Source organism: Thunnus albacares, chromosome 23 (genome assembly GCF_914725855.1).
Source record: "Thunnus albacares chromosome 23, fThuAlb1.1, whole genome shotgun sequence".
Lineage (NCBI taxonomy): Eukaryota > Metazoa > Chordata > Actinopteri > Scombriformes > Scombridae > Thunnus > Thunnus albacares.
This window is the reverse complement of record NC_058128.1, coordinates 25,456,189-25,471,445: the sequence shown is the minus strand read 5'-3', so window position 1 is coordinate 25,471,445 and position 15,257 is coordinate 25,456,189. Positions and strand designations below refer to the sequence as shown.

General features: G+C 39.2%; 1 protein-coding gene across 1 annotated transcript in view; it reads left to right on the top strand.

The window, feature by feature from the left end:
- The window catches only part of arhgef39 (Rho guanine nucleotide exchange factor (GEF) 39), a 106,886-nt gene that overhangs the window by 33,378 nt on the left and 58,251 nt on the right, over nucleotides 1-15,257 (top strand). The window contains exons 4-5 of the mRNA XM_044343815.1: nucleotides 1,483-1,603; nucleotides 10,970-11,088. Coding sequence (XP_044199750.1) covers nucleotides 1,483-1,603; nucleotides 10,970-11,088 — 240 coding nt within the window. The remainder of the gene's footprint in view (nucleotides 1-1,482; nucleotides 1,604-10,969; nucleotides 11,089-15,257) is intronic.

The window sequence follows — 15,257 nt, the reverse complement described above, 5'->3', positions numbered from 1 at the left end:
AATTGCAATCATTTTCAGTATTTTAAACAGGCCTCTGTTTGTAGCTAAGATACTGGGGCTGCAACTACCAGTTATTTTCATTATCAGTGAATCTGTTCATAATTCTTTAGACTGTGAAATGTCAGAAAATAGTTTTAAAATCTAGCCAGTCACAATTTCCCATAGCCTGAGGTGATGTTCAAATTAGATTTTTTAATTAAATTAGATTTTCTGTTAGCACAACAGTCCAAAATACAAAAGTTTTCAATCTACTGCTATACAAGACAACGAAAACCTGATCCACTGAACAAATAGCTCCATATGTTGTTGTTTCGACCGTTTTTTAGCGCCGCTAACAAAGCTCTGCTAACTCAGTGAGGAACATGTTTTTACTTCCTGTAAATTCTTCACAATAAAACTTAATTTATTTATAGAGACTGTTAGTCATTTAAAAACTTTTAATTTGAAACAGTAAAGCAGGAAATGTTTGTTTTACATTGGGCTCATCGGGAGGGGGCCTTAAAGAGACAGGAGCTAAAACGAGTGTAAGAGAAACTGTGTATATTGAGGGGCTGCATAAAGGGCCAGTATAAGATAAATAAAGAGTTTTTTGAACTGTAAACCATGCAGAGCTACTCTAGTGGAGTCCAAAAATAAAAATTTAGAGCTGAAATGAGCATAATAGGTCCTCTTTAACTAAGACTTACTAACAACCTGCTAGATACCTAAAATTGACACTGAGTGATCACCAAGATTGTTGTGTGGAAAAAGACTCCAGGTCGACTAAAGGTAATTTTGTCAAAAAACATGTCATCAAAATTCATCAAAGCCATCTTTGGTCAAGCTTAAACAGTACAATGGTAATGGGCAGAGAGCATATTAAAACAACAGCCTTATATAATCTTTTAATTTTTTGGCCAACTCACACAGTTAAGTACAGCTGTGTAAATTTGCCTGCCACTGTTGTCAGTGCCAGTAGCCAGTGAAATCAACGGTTGCTGACTTTTTGCTGTTTAATATGTAAGTCATAATTAAAATCATGGCACTTGCAGTTTTGAAAATTTCACTATTTGTGCTAAAATTATTAATCGGTAAGTCCATCAACAACAACAACAAAAAATTAACCAGCAACTATTTTTTATAAGCAATTAAATGTCTGAATAATTTTTCTAATAATAGTGTCACATATTTGCAGCTTCTCTAACTGTGACAAATTCCTGCTTTTCCTTGTTTGGTGTGTTTGTTATATCTGTGGGTTTTTGGGAAAAAATGACATTTGAAAATATTACTCATTGGCAAAATTTTGGAAATTTTGATGGGCATATTTTATTATTGTCTTACATTTATAGAAAAACAATGAATCGAGTATTTAGGGATCTAACCAGCAGATAAATCAATAATGAAAAATGTTTGATGAAATGAAAAATGATTCATTGTACTGCTCTTATTTGATTATATGTATGGTGTATTTGATTATATAACAATTAACTTTTGTTTTTTTAGATCTCTTCTGGTCCATTTAGAGAATGGATACTTCGGCCGAGGCTTTGACCAGTTCTGTCCACATCTGCACCACTACAACATGTATGTGGACAACATCTACAATGCCAGCAAAGTGCTCAGGGTAGGACTGCACACCCAGTACTTCAAAGGTTTACCACATGTCTGTGTCCTACTGCACTTAGGAATGTTTTATAAGCTGTTCATTATATTAGATTTTAATCATCCCTCTGGGGAAATTGACCAATATATGCCTGAGTTATTGGGCTGAATACATAACAAATGCGTATGTGGTTATTGGAATCTTTGTTTCCGACATCCCACTGCTCAATTCCACCGCTGCCAGTGATGCAAGTGTTGCCATGGAAATACCTTCATTGATATATAGCATGACAAAACTAGTATTTCAACAGGCAAATGCAAATTAATTGCTTATGTGGTTTTATTATGAACTGCAAATGACTTCTGATTTTATCCATGTTAGAAGTGGCCATTTATACATGCAGTGAGCATGAATCTTTATCTGGTAGCAGATGTTTCTGTGGATGAACCATTCCAACTGAACTTCCACATATTCCTCAGAGAAAGGTATATAAACAAGAGTTGTGTTTCCATTTACCTGTTCTTATTCGCTTTAACAGTATGTGCACTGAAAAAAAAAACCTGAGTTGCAACACAAATTTGAAAAAATCTCAAAAATATCTGTTATCTAAGTTTTGACATTTGGTTGAGGAGGAAAGATTAGTGTATTAATACAAGCATGCAACTAGGTGCAATGGAAATTTAGTGAATAAATCAAGATAAAAAAAATAAATAAATCACTACTGTTACTACTACTTACTTCTGTACAGGTTATGTAACCTGAGGAGAATGTATCTATAAATGCTCCCTGCCAGTCAAAAGCCAGAGTTTCAACCTCTGTTTTTTTTGGACCTTTGCTGACAAGCCCATTCTGTAGCCTTGGTTGCTAAAGTTTGATGCTAAGGTTTTTCCACGTGTTGTTTGCATTTTTCACTCTCAAATTTTGGATCAGACATCGGCTCCAACATAAACATACACCATTAGACATCGGTTAGCCTTTTGGCATTTTGCCTTTATTTGATAGTGATAGCTAGGGATGTGCAGGTATCAAATTTTCATGCTACGATTATGATAGGTAAAAATATCATGATAAACAGTATTATCATGATAATCATTAAAGTTTCCTGAAATCCATCTATTACTGCTAAAATATAGTTTAATTACAGCATGATCACCTTGGATTGTATTCTCTAAATACTGATCTGTATATTGCACATTTGTTGGACTTTGTTGAAGAAATTACATCAAAAAATACAATACAATACAAAAAAGGTCCCTGGATGCCACATTCACATAACATGCTTCACAACCACTTGGTTACTGGACGCCTCGTCTAAGATTTTAAAAACGATACCCTCCACAAATTCCACATTTAGTTGACCTTTTTGATCCAGTGTCAATGATCCTAGTCCACAGGCACATGATTCTATGTCAACATGTTTTTCAGGAAATAAATTTCTGACTGGAGGCTAAAAGGGTCTAACTATGTCAGAGAAGTGGTTCTGGACTGGCCTGCTGGGAGATAGCAGCATTGACATACCTTTACTAGTTTTGCTATCTGCAAAGATAATATTATTTTAATTAAGAGTAAGAACGTGTCTGCAGAACATTGACTAATGGCATTGATTATGGACTGAGCACTGTAAGTTTGCATTGATTTTCCTCCAGATCACATCCCTTATAATTGACTGAACAGTGGAGCGTGTCCTAGTGTCAGATGTGCAGGTTTACTCAGGTGATTGGTGATCAGTCTCCTAAACAGTATAATTAATGAGAGTAACCTGTAAACCACATCTGTCTTATTATGTTTTCAAAATAACTTGAATATTAAATGCTTCTGCATGAATGCTGTGTAGACCAATTCTGACTAGAAAATGCATTTCTGAAAGCTGAAATAAAGCAAAGCAGTGCTGAAAATGCTACAGACTTGTTCAGCATCCCCATTTGTACAACTTTGGTTACCATGGAATATTACATTTATGACATATAGCAGTAAATAAGTAGTATAGTGGTGTTTCACTAATGGCCAGAAGGTGGGGCTGTTGATGCAGTGAATCATTATGTTGTGCAGATTTTCATGGAGAACTTGTTTACCAAGTTTCATTTTATTAAAGACAACAAAATTGCAGAAATATCATGTTAGAATGTTACTTTAGCGCCCCCTGTGGGTAGAATTGTATGAAATGTAGCACACTTGTGCAATGGGACTGTATGTACAACATTTGGTTGCAATCCAATGTAGAATTGAATAGTTATGGCGCGTTAAGTGCATCAGGCCATGCCTTCAAAATTTTGGTAACCAATTTCAGACAAACAGTAAGTGATACCCAAAAACGAACTCTTAAGTTTTTTGGGGGGTAATCTAAATATGGTATGTACCAAGATTGGTCAAGATTAAGTTGAATTGACTGTGCAAATATTGTTTTGATAGGCCTCACTGTTCATGAGTGATGTTTGGCTAATAACTCATGAACGTGATTAGTGTTTTACATTAGATGTAAACACGTAAAAACTGACCACATGGTGGCGCTATAGGTATCATGTTTTAATATGTTGAGCATTTCCACATGGGACACCTGTCCATGAAGTGTGATTACTTCAGCACTTTTAGTTTTTGAGATATCAACCTTCAAACAGTCCTCCCATAGACTTTCCATTATATATTTTAATACTTTAAAAATTATATTAAAAAAGAATGAAAGTTATAACAAAAACTGAATGACAACAGCTGAACGTTTTGATATTTGAATGGTTTCTGTTGCTGAAAGTATGCAGAAGTAGTTAGCAACCGAAAAACATACAGGAGAATGATAATAAAGAGCAAAGATAAGAGTGTGAGAGCTGTGTTCCAGCACTCACACTAATTAGACTAGAGCATTTGCATTTTCAATTGCCATCTGCTGCCAACTGCTGCTGCCACTGCAAGCTGCTGATCCAGCAGCAATTTTTTAAAATCTTATAGCACCACCTACAGGTGAAATTGTATCAAATTCTACAGACTTGTTCAGCATCGCCATCTGTACAACTTTGCTTAACTTTGGTTACCATGGAATATTGCAAGACATATGGCAGTTAATAAGTAGTATGGTGGTGTTTCACTAATGACCACTGTTGGATTTGTGAAGAGCACAGCTGATTATTAGCAATAATTCATAATTATCAGAAATAATTATCAATTATTAAAGTGAATACAATAATTAATATTAATTAATGATAATGCACCACCCGGAAACTGGGACCAATAACCAGACAATAAGGTAGTCTCATAAAAGAGTTCACCAAGAATGCTAATATCTGAGGGATATCAACATTCATGGGTGCACAAAGAAGGTTTTAGTTCAAGCTCTGACTCTCTCAATCAGCCACTTTTCACAATATATAAACAAAATAATGACAAATGACTTCTCTTTAAATATATTATAGCGTTTATTAAACAATAACAAAGTTAACAAAGTTAGCCTATGCCTTGATCAATAAATCACCATCCTAAAATCTAAGTCTACCTAAGGAAACATACACAATAGCCATGTACAGTGAAAACACATGTAAGCGGGAGTGTGTGTGTGTTTGGGAGTGTAGATGGGTAGGGGTCTGTCTGTCTGTGGGTAAGATGACGTCGCGTAAGATGGAGGACGTATCTTGTGACATCTCGGGAGATGACGTCATGTCACGTGAGAACCAAATGGCGGAAGTGACCGCGGTGTCTTAGTTAGAACATGGCAAGATGGTGCTTCCTCTCCGCACTCACCCAATTCAGTGTATCAAACAAACGTGTCTGATGGTAGCTAATTTATCGTTATCTAACTGTCAGATGTGTAAGAGAGGTGTGTGTGTGTTATGTACACGTGATTGTGTGTCTGTGTGTGGGTTAGTAGCAAGAGAGGGAAAGAAAGAGGAGGGAAAGTGACCGTGTGGGGGAGAGAAGTGGTTGCTTTGTCCACAGAGAGTGCGCGTATGGTTGGCAGTCTGTAATGCATTTTGTCTGATTTTCAATCGACAACTTACTTTCTTACTCATGGTGGCACAAACACAGCAGTTCTGAGTGGGACAAACACAAGACAGTCTAGCGTGGTGAACAGAAACTAAACAGGCAGGAAACTTTAACTACTCTTCAGAGTATAGCAGGTAAAAGGACTCAGCAGTCCATTAATTCAAACAACAAAAACACAAGCAATAAAGCTTAATAAGTTAAAAGCTAATAACACTATATAACACTGCCTCTGCACAGACTCAAGCCTCTTACTTGGTTGCTTCAGAAAGCGAGGAGCATGTGTGTTTCAGTACGTCCTTCGGATCCGGTTGACTCCTCCATCCATGGTCACTTGGACGCTGTCAAGCCGTCTTCACACTGTCGGCGGTTTTGACGGCAAGCTGATCCTCAGCGGCGTGGCGGAGAAAACAGCGGAGTTGACGTACTTGAAGAAGAGTGGGGCAGAAAAGTTATCCATGTCTTCGTGAGGAAATCCTTTTTCTTCCTTCTGCAGACAGTGAGAGCGCTGGGTTGCAGCAGTGGTCTGTCTCTCTCTTGGATCCACTGATTATGTTCAGGCAAACATGGGCGAAGTCTTGTCTCGTCCAGTGAGGGGAGAATCTTCCCGTTGGTGGGGGAAAAGCACACGTGCACGGGGTTACCTCCTTTAGTAAGGTGGCTCATGGAGAAAAGAAAGCTTCCTCCAAGGCAGTTACAATGGACAGGCGATGGGTGTTGGTATGCAGCCAGTATTTAAAGCTGCAGTGATACTACAGCTGCATTGCCATGACTCCCGGTGGTATTGGTGCATCTCTGCAAATGGGAGTCTCAGGCTTCCCACAAAATTCACACCAAGGTGCGAACTGAGCAAAGCCTTCTGGGAGATTGTTTGACTTGGTGCCCTTCCTTGTTATAAGCTTTGTGACTGCATACAGGCCTGCCTTTGTCTCATGCACATGGAGTATGAGGCACAACACCACAAGGTGTGGTTATTGGTGCCATGCTTCAATATGTCATGCACATTATCATGGAGAACTTGTGTACCAAGTTTCATTTCATCAAAGACAACACAGTTGTAGAAATATCATGTTATAATATTACAGTAGTTCTCCCTGTGGGTAGAATTGTATCAAATGTTACATACTTGTGCAGTGTGGTTATATGTACAACATTTCCAAATTTGGTTGCAGTCCAATTTAGCATTTAAGAGTTATGGCCTGTTAAGTGCATCAGGCCACGCCTTTAAAAGTTTGGTAACCGATTACAGTCAATATAAGTCACAAGTTTTGTTTGGGGTCATCTAAATATGGTATGTAGCAAGTTTGGTGAAGATTAGATGAAATATGTGCCAAAAGAAGCAAAACATGTTTTACCAAAAAAAAAAAAAATCAAAAATGGCACAAAATTTTTCTAGGTGCAAATGGGTGTGGCCTATATACACTGAGGAACACACTGTGCAAATATTGTTCTGCCACGCCTCACGTTTCATGTGTTATTGCGGAATTGCAGAAATATCATGTTTTAATATTACTCTAGCGCCCCCTGGAAGCTCATAGTATAGAAAATCTACCAAAAGTAATTGCACACTTTGGAAATATCGAACCTGCAACCTCATGTTTGCAAAACAGCCATGCCAAGCACTTAGCAAACATGTCACACAGCAAATAGAAAACAAAATAGTTTGACTTTTAATTGCATAAACATATTCTCACTTTCAACTCTACTGAGGACTGACCTTACACAAGTTCGAACTCACAAGCTTTGGATCTAAAAGCGGCACAGACGTGACAAGATCTTGAACCACTGGACCATTCAGATATAGTGTTACCTCATGACAAAAGATGACAGTTTTTTAACATGCATATCAATCTATATATTAAATATTAAAGAGCGCTGGAGTTGCATAGAATGATGGTACATGATAAACATCTAAAACAGCTTTGTTCATAAGAGCAATGTTATGAGGAGTACTACCATGAGTTGGTATCAAATCCTGAATGTTGTAATCTAACATGAAAGCTGACCATGACCAGGGCTTAACCACAGAGCCAGCGGAGGATCCCTGAAACACAGAGAACGGCAAATCTCCTACTTAGCTGTTTTCATGGCTAATGAAAATTAATATTCTACTAATGTTCCTGTTTACATGCGGAGGGTTTCTCTCTGCTCCAGTGGGAACAGGAATCACAAGATCTCCGCAGGCAGAGAAGTAAAGCAGCAAGGTGGAAAACATTAGTGAGCTGCTGCCTGATATTTATAAGTGATATTGATATGACTGAGATTTTAAATTTATAGTGTTTAGTGTTTTTTGGTGCATCACACCGAGTTGTCACCGTCAGTCAAGATAATAACCAAACCCCTCCGTCCCCGTCATTGGAGAAGGTGCATTCTGCTTTATCAGCCCACCCTGAACAGTTCTCCACTAGGGGACTGCATGGGGATTAACGCAAATCTTGAAAGAGCGGGCGATCAAAAAATAAATTGCGGGTCCCAGGATTTAGCCAGCGCTGCAGGCCGACTCTCACAGAGCTGGGCTGAGTGCTGAGTGCTCAGTCAGCGCTCCTTCTGGTGCCACTCCTCCTCACAGACACGAACGCACACCACCGGCTGCTGCAACCTGCCAATTTCACATGAACAAGCAAAGAACAGCATATTGCATTATGAGATACAGCAGGTTATTACTACATTTGTGCTCATTTGAGGTAACGGAGGAGTTGTAAGGTTGCATCAAGTTGCATACCATCATCATTAGGAGCGCTACTCCTGATTAGTGTGTTGAAAGACAAAGGGAAACTAAACAATCACAGCCAGCAACATGTTCTAAAATAATAAATAGACTAAAATTAATAAAGACAAAGTAATTTTGCCCTAGAACAAGTGTACTTACTGCACTAGAATAAATGTAATTATTGCACTAGTCTGAATGTTATTATGCACTAGAACGTAATTTTGCTCTGTTATTATCGACAGGAATGTATCTCTTTATTAGTATTATACAGTAAAATAATGTGTTTTCCCTGCGGGACTGGAGTAGACACAAAGTCAATGCAACTATATTGTGCGGCCGTGAATGGTCAGAATGTTTGCAGGTGTGGGTGGGAGTGGACACACACATTGCAGGAGCGGGCAGTAATGGTCAGAAATCTGGCGGGAGCGGAATTAAGAAAACAGTCCTGCGCAGGGCTCTACTCTCCACTCTCCTCTCAATCCTCTCGTCTGTCTGCCTTCCTGCTCTAGTATATGTCATTTTGCTTGCGCAGGGTAAACAGGCCAGAGGGCCATGTGTCGCAAACTGCTGCGGCAAAAAACCCCGATTGAAACACGTATTCCGAATGCGCTGTATACATGTCAAAGAATGCTCCTGAAACCAGAATAATACCAGCATCTCCCACATGTCTTAATCGGAAGATGCTACACTTGGAATGAGGCCTAATTCGGAATAACCAAATGGAATATGCTGTTTACATGAACTGTATCAAATTCAGAATATTGTCATATTCGGAACAATAATGGAATATTAGTGTTGAAGAAGAATACCTTTTGGGAGCAGACTTAATCATCAAAGGAGAACACACATTTAGTTTGGAGACCTGATAATCAAATGACGTCTGAGACAACTCTTTGATTAAACATATGCCAATTTTGTGTCCTTTCCACCTCCTGACCCCTGCTGATGTGACCTCTCCTGTATTGCCCCTGGATTTGATGTAAATGCCCTCCCCTTCTACCTCTTTGTTTACCATTTGTTAGTCACCCTCCTGACCTCTACTGATCTGACCCCTCCCGACTTGCCCCTGGCAAACCTTGATCTTGTATGTAAATGCCCTCACCTCCTATCTTTGGTTCACCAATTGTTGGTCACTACTTTGATCCATACTGTAGCTTTTGTTCACCATTTGGTGCTTTGATCTTTACTGTATAAAGTCTCTCCACTTCTTCTGCTCTGGGTCAGTCTACTGTATCAGACCAGCTCTGTGTCAGTATGCTCACCGCATTTCCGGAATGCTATTAAACCACTTCCACCACAGCAAACTTTGAACAAGGACTTAAGTGAATTTTCTTCAACAGTGTGCATGTAAATGTACCCAGTGTTCCTACACCTGTAGTGGCCACTGGAAGTCTTCTAATGGTAGGGAATACATTGTTCATGATAATGAAGGAACATGTCACTCAGTGCAACATTGTGGCTCATTGGTGTGTTTTTAATAGTTTTTGGACAACAACAGAGCTCTATATCACAGAGTAATAAGATATATCAGGCTTTGGAAATACAGACGATACTGTTTTAGCAGAATCCATTGATTATTGGTTTGTGTCTGCCCACAAGATTTGTTAACAATAAAAAAAATGAATTGAATTTAACCAGATTTATTATTCAATACACATTTTTTTCATGTTACAATTTCAGATTTTTTTTTATTGTTGGCCTCTTGCCTTTATTTGAGAGTCAGTGTAGACAGACAAGAAACATAGAGAGAGAGAGAGAGAGAGGGTTTCAACACTAAATCCAAACTGTCACCTCTTTAAGGTGTCTGATTTCCTTCAACTACACCTCTTCAACTTAATAAGTGATTCCTCTCACATTGCCCCCATCATTTTACTGACTCACCACTTGACTGCTACACTGTGTGCAACTCCAGCTGCCATAGGCATAATGACCAGCTAAACTAAGCTGTATGTGTTAGCGGCACATACACACACATATACACACACACCAGAGATGGCATCTGAAGTCAAGTGGCATACAGTGATATTTTTAAAGCTATGAAATAGGATAGAGCTGTTCTCAGGTCTATTTAAATATAGCAGCTATGTTTATTTTAATGATTGACGAGAATGACAAGATAAGGCTTTTTGTCATCCAAATGTTGACACATACTCATGCTGACATGATGTGCAAATGCATATTTAATGACATCTACAGCCTCCCTCCTCCCTCCACCTGCTCATACCTCAGCCGCTGCAGCCCAGCATAATGAGTGACAACAAGATGATTTTTGGGGTTTGTCAGGGGGAGTGTGCACATGAGACATGACATGAGATTCAGGGATCGTCACTGCTTGTGTCATGTCCATCACTGGTTTTACAAGCTGCATGCAAATGCTATTAGCAGAAAAAACATATAGATGGATAGCTGACAGTGAAGTCAGATGCAGAGTACAAGATACAAAGAACATTAAATGTTGTCCAGACTACAGAGAGGTGTAGAGGATGTTTTCCTTTTATATTTGTATGGTGGGAACAGGGCAAATGTATCATCCGGAGCCTTCTTGGATAGGGAGGGTAGTTTTAATATTGCATGTGCTAATCATGCCCCGATAAAAACACGCTTTACTGCACCTTTATAAAATATCACTTTGCAAAGCACAAAGCTGTGTCTTGTAAATGTGCATGTGTGGCTCTGAGAATAACTTAACAGTGTCTTGTCTGTTGTCCTAGATCCAGCTGAAGAAAAACAAGGCCTTCAGACGTTTTAAGAAACTCCAGGAAGCCCGATCAGAGTTCAACAACCATAAGCTTGAGGACTTACTTCATCTTCCCATCCAGCGGATTGATCAGTAAGATTTCTGCCTTCTGTTGAAATGAAAATGCTAGGTGTTACTTTTCTTTTTCTCAGGCTACATAAACTTTGTGTTACACCAAAAGTTGGGTCATGAGTTAATTTCACTGTGGAATACTCCCTGACATTGACTAACAGAGTGGTACAAGGCATTTTGCTGCCCTCTACTACCCAGTACCCTTGTCTGAGACGTATGTGCACCGACAAACAAAATTAGCTGTGTTCTGTGTTGAAGCGGGCATCTGTTTCTTGTTGCTGCTATAGAAAGATGACTGGGCTCTTGCACAGGGAAGGATGGCTCTGCTGGAATAGTATGAGCCTCTAGCACATTACGCTTTCCCAATGAACACTGGGAGGTGGAAAAAAAGAAATGAAACCACGTGCCACATGTAGCCCATGATGTTCTACAGTCTGCTCAGGCCAACAGTGGAGTTAGTAAATTCAATGTACTTATTCACTCATAGTGCTGAGGGGATGCTAGACTATTGTAAGTGTGAAACTGTATTAAGTAAGGATGGGGAAATGCAGAACACCAATTTGAAATGACACAGATCCACATAAGATCAAAACATGGTCACATTAACGTGATGCATCGATGGATTATTAAATGGGTGGTGAAATTGTAAACGGACTGCATTTGCTTAGCACTTTTATCCAAAGCGCTTTACAATTTGCTGCTCATTCACCTACTCACACACTGGTGACAGTTAGCTACCATGCAAGGTGCTGGCCTGATCATCAGGAGCAACATAGGGTTCAGTGTCTTGCTCAAGGACGCTTTGACGTGAGGACAGTAGGAGCCGGGGATCAAAATACCGGCCATGTGATTAATGGATGACCCACAGGAGAAGGACATTACTCAATTTAAGTATCTAACAAGAGAGTGGGATTACTTGCGTACATGTAAAATAAGGGATATGTACATTTCCTTCTACAAAGTCATGTCATGCGTTTTTCTAAATTTATCAAGACAAGAAGAAAACATGGAGGAATTTTGGGGTTTGCATTAACAAACAGCATCAACAGCAAATTAAAACTGGAGCAAATCAGAACACAGGGAAATGTCTTACTAAAATGCAGAACTTCAGACGCACTCCCTAATAAACAGGGAAGAAACAGAATATTACTAACTGATATCTGACAGTGTAAGAGACAGTTTTCACTTAACTGCCAGAAAATGTTTCCTGTTATTCTTTAAATGTCTGTGTGTACTTGATGCTCAAGTTATATAAAATGTTTCTGATTTTACTCACAGTTTAGGGAAATCACCGAACTAAATGTTTGTGAATGTGTTACGGTGGTGCTGTTCCACCGTCGCGTGAGCATTACTGTAGATGGGTCACAGATTTCACGCTTCAGTTCTTTTGCTATTTAGTTGTTTTCCTTTCACCAATCACCCGCTGCATTGCGCAATGTATAGTCTCTGTGACAGATGTAATTATTATTATTTGATGTAGTGCCCATGTAAGCACTCAGACTGTCCAGAAACTGTCAAAATCTCTTTTGTTAAGCACCCATTTTGTTGGCTGTAATTCCATGAGGTCTTGATCTTTCTTGTTAATTAGTGGAACAAGATGAGAAATGGACTGAAACGTGCTTTCCAATGCAGGAGATATCATGACACTGGTTTATCAAGCTGCTTGCTTGTATCTTAATTAGGCCCTTCTCATCTTCTCATCTCTCCAGATGTACAATTGAGCACTCGAAATGTTACATCCATCCATCATGCAAGAGAGAAGTTGTCTGTAAGATGAGCTGACCCTTCACCTTAACATCTGAGACACTTTACTGTATATTTCATTTAAGTTCACTTTCTCCTACAGCTACGGCTTGCCTTCCCTTTATTTGCTCACTTTTCCCATGCATTCTGGATAATTTGGAAGTCTTTGTGATGCAGCTTACAGTCAGGGAAAAGCCTTGGAAAATGACAAGGATGCACCAATCCAACCTTTTCTCTTCCGATACCGATACCTCAACTCAAGGTATTGCCAGTACCAGTTGTATTGTATATTGTATAATCTGTATGCCTTATTGCATGGACTTCATGGGAGTCACTTTTATGTAAGGTAAAGGTGAGTCCAGGGATTGCTGTAGCAGTAAAACTTGTGTGTGCCTGCCATTATCAACATAACTTAGAATGTAATGTGTAAGTGCCATTTTGAACCAGTAGGAGCCTTTAAAGGCGAGGTACACCTGTAAAACATCAAAAATTCCAAGAATTAACCAGAAAACCATAGACAATTAAACCAAAATGACTGAATAAAAGGGGCTATAAGCACCATAGCAGGTGCAGCAAAGCATTATTAAGCTACATAAATTCAATAGCCTTCCACTCCATAGAACAACAGAATAAAGCATTTTTGCACACCATGCGGTACACACACACACACACACAAAACGCTCTGGTGCCATGCAAGGCAATGGTTGTTGACATTTTCCTCTGGAGAGTTACAACCATCATCATTTGTTGTTGTACTCATCTGTCTGAATAATGAATGTCTGAATGTCATGATATAACCAGACCAGACTGTTGAACAGCAGAAAGTTACTGCACACAACACTGAAGGTAGAAGCTCATTGAATGAGGAAGTCATCGCCGGATGATCCACCATGAGCATTTTTGTCAGACCCAGCAAACAGCATTGTGGCTGCGTACAATTCGTGTCTTAGGGTCAATTTATGGTTGCTTATGGTTGCGTTCTTACAACGTGAAATCAAATGTGTTTATAGTTGTTCTGAACAGCTTAACTCAAAGGCGGAGTGAAAAGCCGACTATCAGAGAGAGGGAGGGGGGCGGGGGAGACACAATATAGTTTAAATATGAGGATAACAGCTCATATTATCAGACAGTCTCTCCTGGAAGGCAGTCATAGTGTCGCACTCGGTTGTTCCATGGATGTATCATAAGAACTCTTACCACCGTCCGACAAGCATGTCTGAAGGAGTGTACAGCCACCTTCAGCTTGTTCACAGATGGTGCATTTAATCAGTCATTAATTAAGGCACGCCAAGGTAAGGCAAGTTTATTTGTATAACACCTTTCAACAAAAAGGCAATTCAACATGATTTATATAAAACATAAAAGGCATTGAGACAACATGTAAAAGAAGACTTTATAAACACATTAAAATAGAATTTAAAAGAGTTCAACAAAACAGAGAACTTTGCCATGGGAGAGCACTGCTCATTTCCTGTTTCCAACTATGAGTCAAGACTGTTTTTAAAAAACCAGGACTATGATTGTTCCCTTACCTTAACCGCATGGATATTACTGTAACCATGATGACGGAGGTCCCCTAACCTTAAGGAAGTAGTAAGTTCAACAACGACAACACTTATTTCTCTAACCTTAACAAAGTGATCATTTTAACCCAAACTATGATCTTTCCCTAAACCTAACTAAGTGGTTTTTGTGCCTAAACTTAACCAGACCTTAACCACAGCTTTGTTACATCATGAAACATCATTATTTTTTAACAGTGACTTGCAACAGTTTTGTAAAGCACAGACAAATGATGTTTTGCAGATTACTAGGTTGTTGTGCATTTTTTGTACTGTTCACAAACAGCTTGGCCTCGGCCTGGCCCTGGGACGACTTCACCCCTTACACCTCCTGACACTCTGCCAGTGAACATATACACTAAGAACATGTATCTTTCACAGAATATCAGCTGAGGACTGTGTGGCTTTTCACTGGATATCCTCCTGTGGTCGTAGACACATAGGCAGCTTCTTTGCTGCAGTTGCTGATTTGACACCTTTCTTCTGCTCCAATCACACACGTTTAATATTTTCATGTGACTTTTGTTCTTTCTCTTTAATTGATGTAGCTCGAAATGTAGCGAAGTACAATACAATACGAAGTACAAAAAACCTCAAACCAAACCAAACTGTTCTTCACATGTGCAGGCATGTATGTATTAGTGTCTGGATCACTAAAAATGACCTGGAAATGATTTCTTTATAAGAGTGGGAGTCCTGTTTACTTTCAATGTGACCAATAGGGGAATGAACCCTCTTTTCACACATATGAGTATGCTGACCACTGTATTTAACTCTGACACATAATCACTCAGCCTCATTCTCTCCAGCTCAACCCTTTCTCGCTCTGCTTTTTTCTTTGCTCTTCCCATCATCATCATTGATTCGTCTGTCGTTCCTGGTCAA